The following is a 20,592-nucleotide window of genomic DNA, read 5'->3' as shown; positions in this document are numbered from 1 at the left end:
TCGCTCTTTTCAGCAGGATGTGGGCCGGAGGGCAGAAGCTGGCCATTCCTATCTGACTGTACTGATCAATGCCTGAAGGCCAGCTTATGGCCCTTATGGGATTCTCTTGGTTAATCTTCAGCATTTATGGTTTTATTGGGGCCACAAATGGGTGACAAAGAGGTTTGCAAACTCATAAGTAAACAGCAGTCGCTCTCCATGCTTCTCTGCCCTGACCCCACCTCCCTGTCTCCCCGGGAGGCTAGCCATCCTTTCCCAGGCAGGGACTCTCCAGGAGCCTAGCTCCCACAAGGACGTCTCAGCAATGCCCATGACTCATTGCCCAGTACCCTCTGAACACACATGGTCCCCTTCTTCCCACCAGGGTCTCAGCCAGTCACCTAGGTTGTGTGCTCAGCGTCCAGACGACATCCCAGCAAAATGACAGAGCTTGGGCTCTGGGATCAAATGAGCCTAGATTTTGTCCCTGACTCCTGCACTTCCCCGCTGTGTGACTTCAGCTAAATTACTCAACGTCCCTGAGCCTCACCTGTACAATGGGGCTAATAATCCCTATCATGAGGAATCTGTATGAAGGTTAAGTCCAAATATAAATTTTATATTCAGAGCAGTTTATTGGGCCTCTAACTTCCCAAAAATCTGGGCCTCAACAGAAGTGCAGCAGCGCGGGGTAAGGGCCAACTTGGAAGGATTCCTTATGGCCCTTGATCTTAGTCCTTTGGGGACTCTGTTGGTCCTAAAAGAGAAAAGAGATGCCCTCTTTCTGCCTGGCCTCCTAGATGTGATTGACTGAGCCTCTTTAGGGGACGGACACACAACTGTCAAGTATCTGGTCCCATTCAAACCTTACTCACCAGTTCCAACTTTCTCTTAGGAAAAGTCTAAAAGCCTTTCAGGCATATGGCCTTCAGCAGTCCCTGTTCCTCGTGGGATAAGTAGAGTGATGACAGGCCAGGAGGAGGACGGCCTTCATGATCCCGTTTCTCTGTCATATTCCCTCACAGAGCAATTAACCCCTGGGATCAGACATCTTAAACCAGAGATGGCTGAGGTAATCTTGTTCATGTGATAAAACTGTTTCCATCAAATTCTTCAACCAACATTATTAAACTCTCCTCAATTGCTGCACCTCTCACAAAGATATTATACCAGTCATCCGAAGAACCTCACTCATAATCAGGGTTACTGGTTTTGACGCTTACCAGCTCTATGACCCTGAGCAAGTTATTGAATCTTTTGGATTATCCGTTTCCCGTGAGTTAAGTGAGTTTGGCCCCAGATGATACCAAAGAGGGCCAGGCTGCATCCAGCCCCCAGGGGGTGGGGTAGCCTATGTCCCGATTCCAAGGTGCACGGGGGTATGGGAGAGCCTGCCAACCCTGGAGCCTGGACCAGTGCCCAAGTGGCCCATCGGAAGGCCACATTCTGAGTCCGTTGGCAGCCATGTTGGAATTCCAAATGATGAAGAGTTGGGAGAAAGACCCCAAGCAGCATCTGAGGGTAGAAGATGAGCCCAGCATTTCATGAAAAGAAAGATGACAAGAGCCAGGCAAGGTCTCAGAGAGCCAGCCCGCTGGGATGGGACCCACCCGGTGGGGTCATATCTCCCAGAGAACTGAGAACAGAGCACGGCAAGGTGCACCAGGCCTGCCGTCAGGCAGACAGGTGGACTCAAGCTTCGCCCCTCAGTAACTTCAGGACCCTCAGTCAACACCTCGGCCCTCTAAAATGTCCATTTCTTTATAAAGAAAGAGAAGAATAAAAACACCTGCCTTTACAAGGTCTGTGTGAAGGGGAAACAAGATGAGAAAAGTAAAATGCCCATTGCTGTTCAGTTAATGGCTGATGTGTCCTGACCACAATGGACAGAGTCAGGCCAGTGTTGCAGGAATCTGGGGAAGCCAGAGGGGCGATGACCACGTGGGCCCCGGACTGACAGCAGGCATGTGACATCTGGGGCCAGCAGCAACATGGACAATCATGGGCCCCACAGCTGGTGGTGAGGAGTTGCTGACAGGCTTCCCGCCTTGGCCATCCTGTGGATAGCGCCATGCTAGCCTGTAAATGGAGGGCAAGGGTAGACAAAGGGCTTCCCCAGTGTCAGCTTCTGCTGGTTGGTGGCTGAGGCTGAGTACTTCCTACCCTCATGTGTCTGCGGGAGCTGTTGTCCCTGCAGGAGCTAGCAAAGATGGGCCGGTCGTCACCAAGACTCTCTGGAATTATCACAACGATCGTTAACTCTTCTTAAAGGAGGGTTAGCCACTTGAGCTTTTCATGTAATTCATTATTTTAAAAACTTAAGACGGTAGCTGTTTCAGGTTTCTCTTACATGGATTTAATTGGGATGTAATAGCATCGTTAATTAAATACAAATCAATAATTTAAAACAACTAATTGATACTTAATATGAATGGGGGATAAACTTAGTCCTAATATAATATAATTAACTCCAATAGGTAATGAAATAGCCATTATGTCTTTACAACAATGTAAAGTTTATAGTTCTTTAATAAACTTTGAGTTAGCAAGCAATGAGAGTCGAAAATTATGAAACAGGTATTATTGGGCTATTAAACATTTATTACTTGTCCTGGAGGGCCAGAGCTAGTCACTAGTCAGGATTAATAAACTTTTGCTATTCCTCTCTTCAGGCCTCTTTACCAGAGAGGTTGATCAGAAAACTGGGATCTCTGTGTGATTTATGGGCATCATTATTGCCTGGGATGTGAGCTATGATGCTGCAAACAGGATGAAACAGAACTGAAGCAGAAAGCAGGAGTTTAGTGGAGCATAAGGAATAACACAGAGGACATTAGGAGAAGGAGAGGAAAAGCGAATTGCGGGAAATCCGAGGGGGAGACGAACCACGAGAGACTGTGGGCTCTGAGAAACAAACTGAGGGGAGTGGGGAGTGGGTGAGCCTGATGGTGGGTATTAAGGAGGGCATGGATCGCGTGGAGCACCGGGTATGCTGCATAAACAATGAATCTTGGAACACTGCATCAAAAACTAATGATGGGTTTTATGGTGACTAACATAACACAGTAAAAAAAAAATTTAATTTAAAAAGAAAAAAAAAAAAAAAAGCAAGAGTTTAGCAGAATCAAAGTGAGGACTTTCCCATCCAAGTACTAACCAAGCCCGACCCTGCTTAGCTTCTGAGATCAGACGAGATCGGGCGTGTTCAGGGTGGTATGGCCATAGACAGTGAGGACTTTCCAAACGTGACACTCTGGCATCCTGGGATCGGCCAGGCATCCCGGCAGGACTTTTGGTGGCCCATTGCCCATGAGTCAGGCCTTCGGGGCAGACACCCAAAAAAGGCAGACCCCCAGAGAAATCTTCAGCCTTCGAGGTCCTGGGGGTGGGGATCACCCCAAGTCCTGCAACTCCTTTTCCCCCCTCAGGGCTCCTGCCATGACTAGGGCCGTGCACGTGGAAATAACTCACATGCTGCTCCCGACCCTTTGTTTTCCCGAAGTCCTGTGTTTGATTTTTGTTCACCTCTCTGTAAGGATGGCCTTGCATATTCAACCAGACTGTGATCTCGTTGTGAAAGGAAGCTGGCCTTCCGTGCTTTTGCCTTCCGTGTGGGAGCATCTCGATGGGCGGCTATGGGTCAGATATCCTACTGGTCACCCTTTGTTAATACATGCTGACTGGGCAGGGCTGGTACGGACATTGTGGGAGAGTCTACCCACCCTACCCTACTGCTTTTTATGTCATTTGTTACATAACGAATTGGTCTATAGACCAAGACATCTGCGCTCTGAGGCCAGAAAGGCTGATTACGAATATATTTCTTCAGATCTAAACTCCTGCTCACACAGGCCTCCGGGACCCCCCTCACTTGGAAATCCCATCACCTCAAACATAAGAAGTCCAAAAATGCGCCATTTTCACCTCACGCCCAAATTGGCTGCCTTGGTCAGTTATTTCTGACACAGACACCACCTTTCCCCATTCTGCCCGACTAAATCCACTGTGGTCCTCTACCCCCTTCCTCTGCCGGAGCCACTCTGTCACTCGGGCCATCGTCCCTTTCCCAGAACGTCTCTCATATCCATCACTGTCTCTCCATCCCCGGCCACTTAGCCTCACTGCTACACCCACCTGGCTGGGCTTCCTGACTCGCTTCCTCTTCCGGCCCCTCAGCGAGCGTCTACCCCACGAGCCCCCAGAGAAGTTCATTCTATCTCCTTGGATGAGTCTTCCCTTTAAAGAAGAGGGAGGATAAACATGACGGTCCCTAACCCCCAATCTGATATTTCGTTTCTGTTTCCTGTGCTCGCCCTTATCAGCTACTTGATCCTAGGCACTCTTCCCCAAGTGCCTCTGATTTTCATATTAACCATGAGCAGAAGGTCTTATTCTCCATGTCCACATTTTATAGATGAGAACATTAAGGCGCAGGGAAGCCCTGAGCGTTGCTCACTCTGGCGTGGGGGAGCCGGGCTCTGGCCAGGACTGACAGTTTCAAAACATACGTGGCCTCCCGGTGACTCCAGCCAGGTCCAGCTGACGCCTTCTCCATATGGTCTCGGGAACCATCTGGTGAGCTATTTGCGGCCCCCCACTGCTCTCCTGTGTAGAGGTGGCAGGGAGATAGAGGCTCTGAAGGTCCCCCTGAGAAAGTTCAGGGTCCTTGCACTGGCTCTCTGATCTCAGGCTGTCTTCCGAGAGCGGGGACAGGGAGCAGATGTCAGTCCGTCACTGCGCACCAGGAGGATGGCAGGCGTCGAACAAATGCGCTCCCTCGTCTGGGCTCATCCCCGCCCCTCCACCGTCTGCGTCCACGCTAAAACGATCTTTATAAGATGCGAGTCTGGCCTGTGGGTTCCTTCTGGGGTCTGTGAAGGAAGAATCTGTTCCAGACCTCTCTCTTGGCTTGTCGACAGCCATCTTCGTGTTCATATGGCATCCTCCCTCTGTGTGTGTGTGTGTGTGTGTGTGTGTCCGTCTGCCTCCAAATTTCCCTTTTATGAGGATACCAGTCACATTGGCTTCAGGCCCCCTAGTGGCCATTTTAACTGGATCATCTGTGTCACATCCTTATCTTCAAACAAAGTCATCTCCTGTGGTACAAGAGAGCCATAGTCCAGGCCGGAACCCTGGCTCCAGGACCACCGACCTATGTCCTCTATTGTTTTGATCCACAGCCTCGGCAGCCGTGGAACCCCAGACCTTACCCTGAGACCTAAGCTAGAAATCAGACCTGGATTCTAGCCTGAGCACTGTTATCAGCTTCGACCTTGAACTGTCCTTTTACTTCTCGGAGCCTCAGCCTCTGAAACCAAAATGGAGGAAATAGACCATTCTTCCTCGCCTACTTCACAGAGCTACTGTTAGCCTCTAATAAGGTAGTGAATATGACAGCATCGTGAAAAACCAAGAGTCCCGTAAATGTGAAGTAATAGCACTGTATCATTGTTATTACTACTAAGAATAAAGAAATCCTAAGGCTAGAAAAAGGCCCATCTTCACCCTGTGAAACTGAAGGAAAACGGTTCCATTTATAAAGCCGTCCCATTTTACTCCTCCCAGAGGAACTCTCACGTTTCTGAGACTTCTCTTCCAACGAATTACAACTTTCATACACTCGGCAAACACCCTCACCGAACTTACTCCATTGTGCCACGTCTCAGCCCACCTGATCTGTTCTGACTTGGGGGAGGGGAGAGCAGGTCATTAACCCAAGAGTCAGTGGTTGGCCCTTTCATTCAATCAGAAGACTGTCCCTGAGCTCCCGCCAGGTGCCAGGCATTGTGCTCCGGATCAGGGACTCAGAGCCGGAAACGGCAGAGTCCTGACACTTCTGTCGCTCAGTCTAGACACCTGGAGTTCCTGGGATGCATACCCTTCTCCCCAAGAAACATGCGCTTTCCCCATAAATGTTTCCTTTCATGCTAGTATTTCTTAAGCCTTGTTCTCCTCAGACAGTAGTACCCTCCCTAGCCCCTCTGCAGGTGACCCTGGACTCCTTTGCTATTAACTTTCTTTGTAAGCCAGGATGACTTGATTCACGTTCATCATTTTCCATGGGCGCCTTTGGTGCGTCTGGTGCTTCTGCTACTGGTAGGTGATCAGCCAAAGGCTGCAGCCCTAAGGTCTCAAGGGAGAAGACCCTGATATCTTTTTTTTTTCCAATTTATTTATTTTCAGAAAAACAGTATTCATTATTTTTTCACCACACCCAGTGCTCCATGCAAGCTGTGCCCTCTATAATACCCACCACCTGGTACCCCAACCTCCCACCCCCCCCCCCGCCACTTCAAACCCCTCAGATTGTTTTTCAGAGTCCATAGTCTCTCATGGTTCATCTCCCCTTCCAATTTACCCAAAAGCACATACCCTCCCCAATGTCCATAACCCTACCCCCCTTCTCCCAACCCCCCTCCCCCCAGCAACCCACAGTTTGTTTCGTGAGATTAAGAGTCACTTATGGTTTGTCTCCCTCCCTATCCCATCTTGTTTCATGGATTCTTCTCCTACCCACTTAAGCCCCCATGTTGCATCACCACTCCCTCATATCAGGGAGATCATATGATAGTTGGAAGACCCTGATATCTTGCTGTTAAAATGGGCATCTATGATCTGACTCCACCTTCGGTCCCAGTGCCATGTGACAAGGATGAAGGCAGTCTGGCGCCTGGTCTAGCTCAAAGAGTAAAGATTCCTGTTTTTTGTATCACATTCTGCCATCTCTCCCCTAAGAGCCTGGTTAGTCTGGTGAGGTAGAGGTGCCCCAAGACACAGTGCTTGCTTTCTGCTTCCCCCGGCCCTGTCTTTGCTCTGTACCTTTGACAACACACCGTCTCCCCACCTGGGCTCCCACAGTCTCCTCCCCGCCCCCACTTCAGCCCTGTTGGCCTGCTTCCTCATGCGCACCCAGTGACCTCCAATTTAGCTCTACAAATCTCTACAAAGAACATCCCAAGCTTTCCCATGTGGATAGATATCTAATTCTCACTTCACTAATTCTCTAACCTGCTCATTCTTGCAAAGAACCCAGTGGCTTCTCCCCACTTCTCAGTAAGGACTCTGTCGGAGAGCACTCTCCCTCAGTACATGTCTGCAGTGTGCTTATTAACGCCTTGTAATACAGCTGCCTAAATAATTAAGACTAACCCACACGTGTCAAATTAAATGAGCCAGATACATTGAGAAATTGCTCATCCTCCATTTCTTTTATTAATCAGGTTTCTAAAAAATTCTTTTCCTGCTCATTTGCAAAAATCGAACATGGTCCGTGAGACTCTTATAATGACTGTACATATGGACTTTCTCCTTGGACAACGCATTATGTGACTAAGGATAGGTTGAGTTGGGGTGGTAGAGACAGCCAACACAGATGATCTGGATTCAACTGGTCGACCACACTCTCTAAATCTCTGGGAGAATTATGCCCCCTCCATTTCCTTGAAAGCTTAGGGGGGCGGTCTAGCAAACCCAACAGGAATGTTTGGCCTAAATCCATCTAACATCTTCTGCCCCCCTACCTGAACCCATCCTGTGTTCCCCTGGTCTCGATGTAGGAACCCCAGCTTCTTTTCTCATTAGGAATCCCTGCTCATGTGCTTTATATGGGCATAAGAAGTCAATGGAAATATAATAAGAGCCATAAGCAGTTGTATCATTCTGGCAATGAACAATGCCCGTGCGATTATAATGGGCTGGTTGACTCTACCCATCGTCAGCTTGTCGAGGCTTCTCTACAGTCTCAGAGTCTTGGGCAAGAGGCTATTGTTCGCGGGAGCTCAGCGCGCCTCCTCACAGCTTGTACTTCCGCTGGCCCCCTCCTGGCAGGCTGCATTCCTGTCTCTTGAAGGTGGTTGTTAGAAAGAATCCACAAATATAGTAAGTAAACATCAAAGAGGCTTTGATCCGCAGGGCCCTCGACAGAGCAGGAGCCCTTGAAGAAAGGGCCAAGGCCTTGGATGAGGGAACTTAACATCGTCAATTTGGGCGCGGGAGATGTAAAGCTGTTTGAAGTGAGGCTGGCTTGGCCCTGCCTTCAGACGAGCTCGCGTGGAGGGGACGGAAGAGAAGTGAGCGCCTTTGGAAAAGGCACGCTCAGATCTGCTTCTCTGCTCTTTACTGATAGTTAATAAACCCCTTTAAAGAATTGGGAGATCAAAGCTAGCAACCTCCCAAGGCCATGGCATTCTGCCACCGCCCGCCATGCTTTGTTTTTCTCTAGGGCAAGAGCCCCTAAGCTTGACTTATCTGTTTCTCATGGGCCCTTTCATCCTGCAAACCATGGAGGGTAGACCTGGGTGACAAGAGGTGGCTGGAGAGGTAGGGAGGGGGAAATGAGCCCACCCTGTCTAAGCTCCAACAGCCTAGATATACCCGGCCTGGGCTCCGAGAAACACCCAGTGTCACGAGAGAAGTTGCTATGACACACCACTCAGTGGGACCCTCCTTCCCTGTGGGACCCATGGAGGGAGCCCCTGGGTGCCCAGAAAGTGTGCCAAGCCCTGGGAGGGAGTGCAGTTAGATGCCCTTTCCAGAAATCCTACCCCTTTTCCATTCGCCTCAGCAGCGGTCGCATTTGTAGGAGTCCTAAGCAAAGAGGAGGGGGTGAGGAGTTTAAAATAATCCTGGGATATCATTTAGCGTCTTTGAATTTGGGATTTCTCACTTGCATAGTATGAAGAGCAATAACCTGTCTGCCAACCTCAGGGGGTACCATGGAGGTCAGAAGAGGAATTTGGTGTAGAATGGCTTCAAACCCCATAAGGTGCTTAAGACAAACCAGGATTTAGAAGATGAATACCAGCCTTCTTCTGAGGCAGACGTAACTCCAGTCCAACACCCACGCCCAAGGGGCACCCATTTATCCAATAGCGTGAAAAAAAAAAAAAGTCTCTTGCTTTTGCTACGTAGAATTGTTGTTCCACCTTGCTTTTCCCTGTTGTGTCAAAGTCCTGTGGGACCGGAATCTACACCTTGCGTCTCTTAGCCATCCCAACCCCTGTGCTCCATGCTCAACCGAGTCTACGCTTCATAAGCCCTTGAAGACAGCACTGCCTTGTTCCTGAATATGAGATCGTCCAGGAATCCCCAGACCCAGAAACTCATTCTCTCCCAAAAAGTAGACTCCTCTACCTCATTTTTGTGTCTTCTTCCAAATTCGCCCAACCACTTCTTCATTCCTCCAAACTACACTCTTCTGTGTCTGCTTGCATTGCTCCATCTTGGTCACCACTCGCTGGATTGTGCCTCTCCTTTGGCAGACCTGACCACAGTCCCAGCCTGAGGTGGACATAGTCCCCAAGACTGGGATCTGTAGAGCCTCACTAACCTATAGAGTAGAGGTTACAAGCATGGACTCTGGAGCCATACTGCCTAGATTCAAACTCCTGGTTTGCCACCAGCTAGCTCTTCCAACTAAGGCTGTCTACTTAATACATCTGTAAATGGGGATGATATAAAAATAGAGATAATACTGGTATACAGCTCACAGGGTTATTGCAGGAATCAAATGAGGAATTATTGGCTTAATAGGATGCCCAGATCATAGCAAGTGCTATGTAAATGTTATATAAGTAGCCCTGTTTATGAGGGCAGCAGCTTCATACCCCCCCAAAAAGGGGCCTTCACTGATACCGGATCCATTCCCCGCTCATTCACCTGTGCTTTTCTTCCAGAGCTGGGCCTCCAGAAGAGAGGATGCTGTCTGGTGCTGGGCTACATGGCCAAGGACAAGTTTCGAAGAATGAATGAAGGTCAGTGAGAACCTGCCCACCCTTTTGGGGGTAATGAGGAGTTGCCCTGCAACTCTGGTCCCGGGAAGAAGAACCTGGGACAGTGGACAGAGCTGTTTAATTTCCATGAAACTCTTTATATAGAAATGTGGGGAAGAGTACCTAATGCCTGAAATACTGTATGCTGATTCCTAAGCACTTTTTCTCATGCTGTCCTCCAACACCGTCTGTGTCCTCTACTTCTCTTTCTCTCTCTTCCCTACCTTTGCTCCCCAACCACTCACCCAGCACAATTAAATTTGCTTCTATTATCTTTTTTAATCCAGACCTCTCTACCTTTCTCTTCTATCATTCACATTTTCTGAATGCCTATTGAATAAACAGCCCCTTACAGGACACTTGGGAAAATACTGAAGAATAAGGCAGCGTTTTTATTTTCAAAGAACTTACAACGGGAAATCTGCCCTCTTTCCCAACTCCACTGGCCCTACTTCTCCTTTATTACTCATGGGCCATTCTGCCTTCCTCTTGCTCTGGGTCTTTCCTCTGGGGCTTGACTGGGTCACAGAAGGCGACAGAAAGGGATTGACATTGATATGGAGGCTGGGAAGTAAACGGAATGCTGTCACTTGTGGACCTGTTATAATAAAGAGCCAATCCCCTCATCCCCAACCATCTGTCTCCGTGCAGCTAATAACCCTCTCCATCAGATGCCACAGACTGTTTGTCAGGACTCAAAAGTAGAGAAACAATGGCTGGGGATGCCATTTATTCATTAAAGTCAAACAAATGAAGCCCTGGCTCCCCACCAGCACAGCTTGCCGGGAGCTGGGCCCCTCCCCTCCCAAGGCCTGATCCCCTGTACCCTCATTGCCATTCCAGGCATGGAGGAGGCAGCTCACCTGTATCACCACTCTTCCCAAAGTTATACCAAAGTTCTGATGCCCTCTTCCCATTCCTCCTCAGCTAGCTTTTCTCCCACCCCACAGTCCATGAAACCAGCACAACCGGGCTCCCCAGACCTCACACCTTGCCAGTTGTAGGTTTGTGGCCAGCACCCATCAGGTGACAATTCAGCAAGAGCCAGGCCAACACAACTAAGCGTAAGGAGCAGCCCCTCCTGCATTTTGCAACCCGTCTGTGTGAGAAGGCACTTCTCATTTGTAGGAGCCCCCTGACTGAGCAAAGCCAGGCTTAGGGGCTGCACTGTCTGCATCCTGCCAGGTGGTCTTCCTCCCTGACTTTTCTCTTGCTCAGCCTACCTCCTTCCTTCTCAGCATCACCTGGGTGAGAGGGCTAAGCAGTAACTTCTAATTTGTGGGAATTGACAGGGCACCTCTGTCTGTGGTGCTGAATAGACACATTCTCTTGCTGGCGTGGCTCATTAGAGAAGCTGAAAATGAGGTTCACGGGGATCAGGGAAGCCAAAACGTCAGGAGCTGGGCTGGATTTGCAACCTCAAGCTCCAAGTCTCTGACCCAGTAGAAGGACACCGACTGCAGATCTTGGGGCCTAAAAAAGAATCCCATCACAAGGCTGATAAACACGATTTAATAACCCTGCTCCAACCAACCTTTCACAGGCAGCTAGGGGAGGGGTATAGTAGTCCGCTCAGCCTGCCATAACAAAGTACCTCAGACTGGATGGCTTAAACAACAGAACTTTATTTTCTCACGGTTCTAAAGACTGGAAGCCTAAGATCAAGGTAGCAGCATGGTCAGGTTCCAGTGAGAGCTCTCTTCTTGGCTCGCAAATGGCCACCTTCTCACCGTGTCCTCCCCTGGCAAAGAGAGAGAGCAAGATCTCTGGTGTTATATATATATATATATATATATATATATATATATATATATATAAATATATAAATATATTATATATTAATTAATATATAATATATTTATATATTTATATATATATTATATATATCATGTATTTTATATATATATATCATATATTATATATATATATAATTTATTTGACAGAGAGAAATCACAAGTAGGCAGAGAGAAGAGGAGGAAGCAGGCTCCCTGCAGAGCAGAGAGTCCAATACGGGGCTCGATCCCAGGACCCTGGGATCATGACCTGTGCCGAAGACAGAGGCTTTAACCCCCTGAGCCACCCAGGCGCCCCTCTGGTGTCTCTTCTAATAAGGACACTCATCCTATCAGATCAGGGCTCTACACTTATGACTCCCTTTGACCTTCATTACTTTTGTAAAGACCCTATCTTGTAATATAGTCATGTTGGGCTTTAACATAGAAATGGGGTCTCAGTGCATTTGCCATAGCAGAAAGTTGTAATGGTAATACTGAATGAGGGATTCAGAAAATAGTAGGAAAAAGAAATTAAAGATTAAGTAGAGAGTAGATACTGTTTAAGTAAAGAGGGAAGGATGGGAGTCGGGGGAGGGGAACTGTAGTAGGACTTGGAACCAAGATCAGGCTCTGATTACTTCTGAAGACAGTTAGCTTTGCTTTCTACAACAACTTAACTAAGATGGCATTGTAAAGAGGTTTTCCTGTTAAAATGGGAAGATACTGGGGCACCTGCATTGCTCAGTGGGTTAAGCCTCTGCCTTCGGCTCAGGTCATGATCTCAGGGTCCTGGGATCAAGTCCCACCTCGGGCTCTCTGCTCGTTGGGGAGTCTGCTTCCCCTCTCTCTGCCTACTTGTGATCTCTCTCTCTCTCTCTCTCTGTCAAATAAATTTAAATAAAAATCTTTTTAAAAATAAAATAAAATGGGAAGATACCCAAAATGCCCATACTCTCTGAACCCCTTCTCCAAACACATGCAATCCAAACCAATGTGTTATTCTTTTCAACTGACTGTGGTCAATTTGATTAAGAACGAGTGATTCCCAGGTGCCTTAGCCCTTGCCAAAATCCGTCCCCAAGGGTAGACCCATTAAGAATAAAGCAAGGTATTCAGAAAGAGGGAGGGAATGGAGGCATTGGCCAAGGCCAAGGAGTAACAGAGCAGCTAACTCCCCACCCCAGCCTCCCTCTTTGCCTGTGGCTGTCACACTTCCCAGCTGCCCCAACACCAAGATTTATGCATAAGAACATAACCAGACACCCAGGAGCTGCCGCTGGGTAAACAAGGAGACAAAGAGACAGCAAGCAAGCTAAACCAAGGCAGACAATGTGTTTACAAATCTCAGCTAGCAAACAGGAGACCAGATAGGAGGTGGGTGAGACAGTGGGGCAGAAGAAGAGATGCTTATGGAGAACGGAAAGGATCTGCAGGGGTGGGGAAGGCTCCTCTGCCCCCACTCCAGTGTCTTGTGACCCCAAGTGCCCCCATCATATATGTGTTGCTCTCTCTAAAACTCATAAGCCCAAACTCCAGCCTGTCTGCAGAGAAGAAGAGATATCAGTGAGCATGGGGAGCTGTTTTATGGCTTATAATTATCTTGTACCATACTCAAAATAATTATAACTTCCATATTAATAATTGAACTGGAATAGCAGCCATGACATAGATCAAGAGACAGAAATGTCTGTCCATGCCACACTATACACCTAGGTATAAATTGAACAATTGGTAAAATAGTAAAAAATAATTTTCTCTCAGATGCTGGAATTAGTGAGATATTGGAACAATTAGCTGCTTCTTCCATTAAAGATAAGGTGGTAACCATTATATTTCCAATTTAGAATAAATATAAAAGACTGACTTGTTCTATATAAAAGCATATTTGTTCTGTTTAACAGTGTCTAATCGGGTGTCTGTCACCTGAGGAGAAGTGGCTCCCTATTTCACCTGTTTTCTTGTTAAGTTGGTGTATTTTTATTTCCCTCCTCCTCCTCCCGCCCCCTACTCCTCACTACATTCAAAATAATAATAATAATAATAACAGCTTGAGAAGGAGCAAGAGAAAAAATAATGAATGAACAGGAGTTTTTATAGATCTGGGGTTTATCATAAGCTAGAGTAATCACAATCGGCGCTGTTAAACTTCACAAAGCAATAAAGAAAACACTATCCAAAGGTCATTTAAGGAGGCATGTGTAGTCAATGAAGGTTTGCTCTATTCAGGAGCTCGTAATAGCTTCTAGGGTAGAATCCGCAACATTGCAGGAGGAGAGGTGATGGGTAATGTGTGTGCATTTGCGTGTGTGAATGTCTGTGTGTGTGTGTGTGTGTGTGTGTGTGTTCTCCTGTTTGGATTCAACACATCTGAGGCATCAAATGGAGACACAAACAAAAATCAATGAAGGGCAGACGAGAGAGGAAGAAGTAAAGACAGATCAAGCATAAGAATGTCAGGCTTGTTTGACATAATTGTCTCCATGTAATGAAGTACACGGTGCTTTAAAAAGGAACTGCTGGGAGGAGACCATTTATTTATTCATCAAAAGTTCGTTGAATACCTACCATAAAAATTATCCCAATTTTCATAACAAATGCTAGACAGTGTTCTAAGCTCTGGAGCTTTCAAAGTAAATAAGACCTAATCCCTGCCCTCGAGGAGCTCACCATGAAAGCACACGCGTACGTCTCCACACTACTCTCTCCTCCGCAGAGAAACCTGCCTGTCCGCCTTACCTGAATTAGATACCCCTTTTCCCGCACTGTGATAAACCATCGCAGCAGCCGGCTTATTTATTTTATGGCAGTTGCTCTAACTGGTGCTCATTGATGAGACTGTCTGTCCCATCAGGAAGGTGAAGATGCTGCTCCCTCTTTTCCTCACCTATCCCTGGTCATGAGCCCGATGTCTCACATGTAAAGAGTAGTCCATCAACTTCAGTTTATGTAATTAATTAGTGCCCTGAGTGCACAACAGAGAAATGCACAAAGCCATCCACAGGTGCAAGGTGGATCTTGGGAAAAAGAACCATCAGACAGCATAAACCGACGTGGAGACTTGCACACAATGAGTGTCCCCCATCTCCAGCAGTTCCTTAAGTCCCACCTCTCAGCTTCCCCTCTATTCTGGTACAATAGTGCCTTCCTCGAGGCCAGGACCCAAGCAGGTCAGCAGAGGGAATGTCCCCACAGGCGGGTCTCCCTCCTTTCCACACTCTCCTTCCTCACCCCGTCTACTGCTGGGCCACCTTCTTGAGGCATTTCCAGACAGATATGTCCCACCAGATCTACCAGGGAGCTGTTTCCACTGTTTCCTCATCTTACCCACCCATCCCCCCAACACACACACCCTTATATTCCCATCCCTTTTCCTGGCTCTTCTCAATTACCTGGTTTTCCTGGAGCTCCCAGAACCACTCACCTTCTCCATGCACACTGCTTGCACGGGGCTGATCTTATTCACAGAGGGAATAGAAAGCTCTCACATGGTATCTGGTGAGGGGGTCTGCCTGCCCCTGGAAAAGCTTGGTGCTCCTCTATGTTAGAACTTAAAGCCTACCAGTTACAGTACAATCTGCCAACTCAGGGAGGCCCAGGATCGATGAATGACTTGCCTCAGGTCAATAGGAAGCAGCCAGAAAGAGCTGGTGATGGTCTGGGAATTGCGGTCCCAGAAGAGTCAGGACCACAATTCTAGGTGTCCTGACATCTGGTCCAGTGCTCTTGGAATTCTGAAAGAGGAGGCTCAGACCATGAACAGAAGGGAAGCCGGTAACACTTCACCTTGGTTTGGTTTGCAGAGCAAATGCAGAGCAAGTGGAAGGGGCTGGGAGAAGAGGGGACAGGACACAGAAGTCTCCGGTGGTGTGAGGCCTGGAGTAAGAGAACTAGGTCACGGGAGATCATGTCTCAGGAACCAGAAAATTCTGTTAGCCCCTAGAACTGTCAAGAAGGGGTAATGAGGAAGAGGAAGTTGAATGGAGCAGAAGGAGGGAGCCCTGGCCTCCCTCCCTGCTAGCTTTCTGAGGCAGAGGTGCACCTGCTCGGGAGTCTCTCCTATCTCCCCACAGGGGTGCCCTCTCTGGCCACACATCTGGAGGGGCGGCAGCTTTCCTGGACCTTCTGCATCGCGGTTCAGAGAAGGGAAAGCAGAAATGCCTGCCAGCACAGTGGTCTTCATCTTCCCAGGAAGAAACAAATGCAAGTGATTAGTCAAGGCAGCTTCAGTTCACTGGAGACCTCTGGGTCTCCTGGGGAGGGGCTCCAGCGCCCAGGAAGAAGAAAGCAGAATCCACAGCTGGCAGGCCCCCTACAGACTCTTGCATGTGATGCCCTGCAGCTCCTGGGCAGCTCCATCCTCCCAGTCCAAACTCTGCACATAGACCTCCATCACAATGTCTTCCCTCCCGTCTTACCCGTGTGCAGGAGCCAGAGCTCTGGGAGGGTGGGACCCAGGTACCTGCTCCTGGACCTCTTGCTGATGGCATGGAGTCTATCCTTTCTTTCTGCACCCCTGTCCCCCAGTCCACAGAAATGAGTCAAAACGCTCCCAATTTCTTACCTCTCCCCGACAGAGTTGATAAGAGAAAGAGGTGCCCCACCAGTGTAGTGGAAGGAACACCTAAAAGTAAGGGGCCAGCTCTGTGACCTTGGGCAAGTCCCTGAATATCCAGATGTCAACCTTCTTGTGGATGAAATTCAAATAATGTTGGATACAATCATCTGTAGGCCTTTAAAATGTAATGATTCCAAAATCTAACTTGGCTCTGGGCATCCGAGTGTGTCTGGCTCTTGATCTCGGCTCAGGTGGTGATCCTGGGTCCTGGGACATCCTCAGGTCCTGGGATAGAGCCCTGTGTCGAGCTCCACGCTCAGTGAAGAGCCCGCTTGAGGACCTCTCTCCCTCTCCCTCTGCCCCTGCCCGCAGTCACACACTCACGCATGCGTGTTCTCTCTCTCTCTCTAAAGTAAATGGATGGGTAAATCTTTTTTTTAATCCTATCTCAGCTTTAAACACCCTGCCCACACCCTATTCTCACCACTCATCCCCTAATTTTAAATGCTTTGGTCACCAAAGGAACCAGTACCGGGAAATTGACTGACTGGCTTTGCTTGGCAGCCTTACGGGGAAGGCAGATCTGTGTTTCTTCTTCCTGTCTGCCCTCTGAGAGTGAGTTCAGGCTCGTGTCAGCTGTCCCCTGGGTGGCAGTGAGAGAGTCGGGCAGACCTAGGGGACATGCTGTGCTTTTTAAGGAGCAGAGGAGAAGCTGGACCCTGGCCCAGAGTCCTCGGCTGCCTCAGCTGAGCAGGGGTCCGATGACCCGGGAGCCCCTCCCACTCTGACAGCAGCAGCCATAGCAGCCTGGCTTACACTAAGGGCTTATAATTTCCAGAGACCATTCTTTCACTGCCTGCAAGAGCCCCCAGGATGTTAGCTAATACTGTCATTTTGTTAGTTGGGGCTTTTGGGTGCATTTTTTCTTATTTCATTTTTCTTACTGATGTGTTTCCTTCCACTGGGGCTGCAAAGCTGGTTATTTGTATAACGTCCCTGTTTATTATTTATGACAAGATGCAGATTTCCAGGGCACTTTATGATTGTTATTTAATTCACTTGGCATCTTGGAACAGGGGACCCGCCATTTCCATTCTCCTTCCGTGATCTGATAGAGAATTCCAGTGTTTCCCGGGCCTTGTTCCTCCAGCCACCATTCCTACTAGGAAACCTGCTTATTTAAGGCAAGCTGGGGGCCCGTAGGCCACAGACTCTGCCAAGCTTCTTTTCAAACTTCCCTTTCTCTCCTACCCATATCCAGTCCTCAGTAAGACCTAGAAACGTCACCTCCCAAATATCTCTTGAATTCATCCACCTTGTCCATCTCACAGCCATGGCCCTTGTCCCCACAACCTCTCTTCCTCACTGGATTACAGAAGTGCTCTCCTTACTGGTTCTGTGCATCCATCATGCCCCTGCCTTCCCTCCCAGTTCATTTTCCACCTTCAGCCAGAGCAATATTCAAAATGCAAGTCTAATGTCACAGTCTTCTTGAAAATAGTTCAATGGCTTCGTGTTGCTTTTAGGAAAAATACCAAAATCCCTGGCATGTTTTATGAGTCTGTACATGATTTGATTCCTACCTACCTCTTTGGCCTCATCTTGCCCCCTTAACACCATACCCCAGACACATCAGTCTTCTTTCAGCTCCTCAAACAGGAATGCTCCCATCTGTCCCAGGACCTTTGTCTATACTGGTCCTTCGTAGCTCAGTCTGCACATAAAAGTTCGTATTGCTATTTTTTAACTAATACTTGCCTTGCCTACTAATCTGTAAGCTCTGTTGGGTCTCCAGGATATCCCAGGGCCCTAGCATAATGTTTGCACAGAGTAGACATTGAAAGAAGAGCGAGCAAAGTGACCTCTGCCTCTGGTCCGTGGCTCCCAAGATGCTGGGACTGGGTGATCTGAGAACCATGGACCCCTAGAAGAAACCTTACAGATCACATGGGGACGAGGAAACTGAGACCCAGAAAAGTCATGTGACTTGTCCCAATTATCACAGCCTGTGAGCCACACAGCCAAGACTCAAACCCAGGCTTCTGACCCAAGGGGCCATCCTCTTTCCTCTTAACCATGCTAAGTTCTTGAAGTCTGGGAGAGGCAGGGTTGAGTGGATCAATCAGGGAAGTCTGCCCACTGAACGTGTGTTGAGGCTATGTTCTGAAACAGATGAGAAGCAAAGAGAAAAGGAAGGGGAGGGGCTTCTTTGATCTAGATGTGCCTTATACAGAGTAAAGCCATTGCCCGCTATGAGCCCAGGACTGTGCCAGACATAGGAGCCTCAGGGAGGCGGGACACAGCTCTGTCCTCAAGAACTTTTGCCCTCCACTGGGAGGGGACTAGATATATTTCATACCAAGTTAATTTTGTGGTTGTTTTGGTTCTGTTTCTCCTTTTAACATTGTGGTGAGTATGCTTAATGGTTAAGTACTGTAGCTTGGGAGTCAGAGAAATCTACATTCAAGTCAAGTATAGGCTGAGCTGGTTTAGAACCATATCATCAAAGGTCCTCGAGGCCAGAAGGGACCAGAGGTCATCTGGTCCACCCCTCTTCTAATGGCTCAATATCCCCACCATAACCAATGCATGTGAACCCTTCTGAGTACAGTGGTAATGTGTACTCACTTCCTCACCAACCATACATCCCGCACTTAGTCTGTGCCTCGCACAATGCCAGGACGCCCTTGACCTGTAGGGATACAGTCCTTCCCCCCAGAGTTATCACAGCCATTAAAATACAATGTCATAATTGCTGTAACCAGCTATGCCCAGGAGCTAGGGGAGCAGATACAGGGAATTCAATCCAACTATGGGCTAAGTGAGTAGGGCCCAGGAGTGCCCCCATAACTGTTTTTATGAAGCCATTGCAACCTATGCTTGTACCCTTGCAAAAATAGAAAACTTTATCTACAAAGGCCATGGGCAGCTCCTCAGCCAGGCTCTCAGGGTTTTAAATATAAGACCCCTGCAACCCCACGTGTCTACAGCTTTATTGTCCAAATGCACTGATGTCCATGGGACCCAAGGACTTAGGTGGCAACCACTGGCAGAATCCTGGGGTCTCCCTCTATGCCTGCTGTATCCTGAGGAGGCTTCCTTTCTTCTCTCTGCCTCCCTACCTGCCCCCCATCCTCAGCGAGCCTCAAAAGCTTCACCGCTGAACAGGGAGACCCTCCCTCCTCCCCCTCCCCGGGGAGAAGGAGTCTGAATAAATGAGCATGTTTAATGGCCTGCAGTGCCATAAAGTTTTTAGAGCTGTGTGCTGGAATGAGCAGGTTCAGGCTGAGATGAATTATCCATGGCTTTTATCAAAGGAGAGTCAATAAAAACCTGAAGGAGCTTGCCCCATCTCCATAGAGTGGCCCATGTCACATCACTGGGTCCCGCGTTCTGGAAATAATAATCGGACGGACGTATTTTTCCCCCCTGTTCCATCGCTTTCTTCCCTACGCCTTCCCTTCTCAAATGTATTAGTTTCTATGGAAACTGTGTTGTTACTGGTATGGGAGGAGTTTAATGACATTCAGAAGTACCAAATCAAGTCCATTTATATAATGGTTTGAAATACACATAATGGCCTATGGAATATAGGACACGGTGACAGTTTCAGTAACTGCGTACAGAGTGTGGGATAAATAGAGCAATGTAATACTCCCCACCTCCAAGTCAAATGTGCCAGGAATAACCACTATTCTTCATACTAAAGAACAGCACTTCTCGACCATTATTCATGAAAGGATCTCAAACCCTACCCCAAGCTGTTCTCCTCTCACTGAGGAAGGACGTTGGCTGATCATTAGTCCTCTGCACCCAGAGCTTTGACCAGAGTCAGCCGGAGCAGGTAGAGAGGAGAGAAAAGGACCTCAAAGAAGAGAGGAAGGGAGCAGCCATTCTGCCCCAGGCTCCTGGGGAGGGGGCGTGTAGGGGGAGGGGAGGGTCTCCACCTCCAACCAGCCTGCTGGACCACATTCCTCCTGCATCTGTTCATAGGGCTAGTCTCTGTCCGACTCCAAGATTTGCCATGCACCTACTGTGTGCCTCCTGCTGTGAGAGACACAGAGACGAACGACACATCCAGGATGCCCTCATCTTCACTCAGCTTCTGCCAGCAGCCGACCCTAAGCAAGGTCTTGCGTGCCATGGTCTGTCTGGGAGGCAGAGGGACCCTTAGCTCAAGAGAAAGACCTCAGGTTGCAGATAACCAGAGATGAGGAGTTAGCCTTCGGGCCCTGAAGTGGGCAGGCCTCGGGGACACAGAGAGGGAGGGGGGGCCACTGACGGAGTCAGCTCAGCTCTCAGAGAATTTTGGGTCCAGTGGGAAGACAGGCACAGAAGACACTAGCAGAAGGCAGGGTGATGGGAGAGCTACAAATGTACCAGGGATATGTTCATGGAGCACAGAGGTGGGGCAAGCCATTTCTTCTGTCTGGAGTAACACTGGGGGACCCCGAGAAACCAGGAGAAAAGTGGGGAGCTAAGCTGCAAAGACACAGGACTAGGGAGGCATGTC

The 20,592-nt window shown here is 48.5% G+C and overlaps 1 protein-coding gene across 4 annotated transcripts in view; it reads left to right on the top strand.

Moving 5' to 3' along the window:
- Positions 1-20,592, top strand: part of KIRREL3 (kirre like nephrin family adhesion molecule 3) — a 532,455-nt gene that overhangs the window by 401,194 nt on the left and 110,669 nt on the right. For 3 of the 4 annotated variants that reach the window (XM_044258179.1, XM_044258182.1, XM_044258180.1), the window contains exon 2: positions 9,654-9,731. The exons of the other annotated variant lie outside the window; for it this stretch is intronic. In XM_044258179.1, coding sequence (XP_044114114.1) covers positions 9,654-9,731 — 78 coding nt within the window. The remainder of the gene's footprint in view (positions 1-9,653; positions 9,732-20,592) is intronic. 4 annotated transcript variants of the gene reach the window in all.

Source organism: Neovison vison, chromosome 7 (genome assembly GCF_020171115.1).
Source record: "Neovison vison isolate M4711 chromosome 7, ASM_NN_V1, whole genome shotgun sequence".
NCBI lineage: Eukaryota > Metazoa > Chordata > Mammalia > Carnivora > Mustelidae > Neogale > Neogale vison.
The sequence above is the reverse complement of the archived record's forward strand: the minus strand, read 5'-3'. Positions and strand labels throughout refer to the sequence as shown.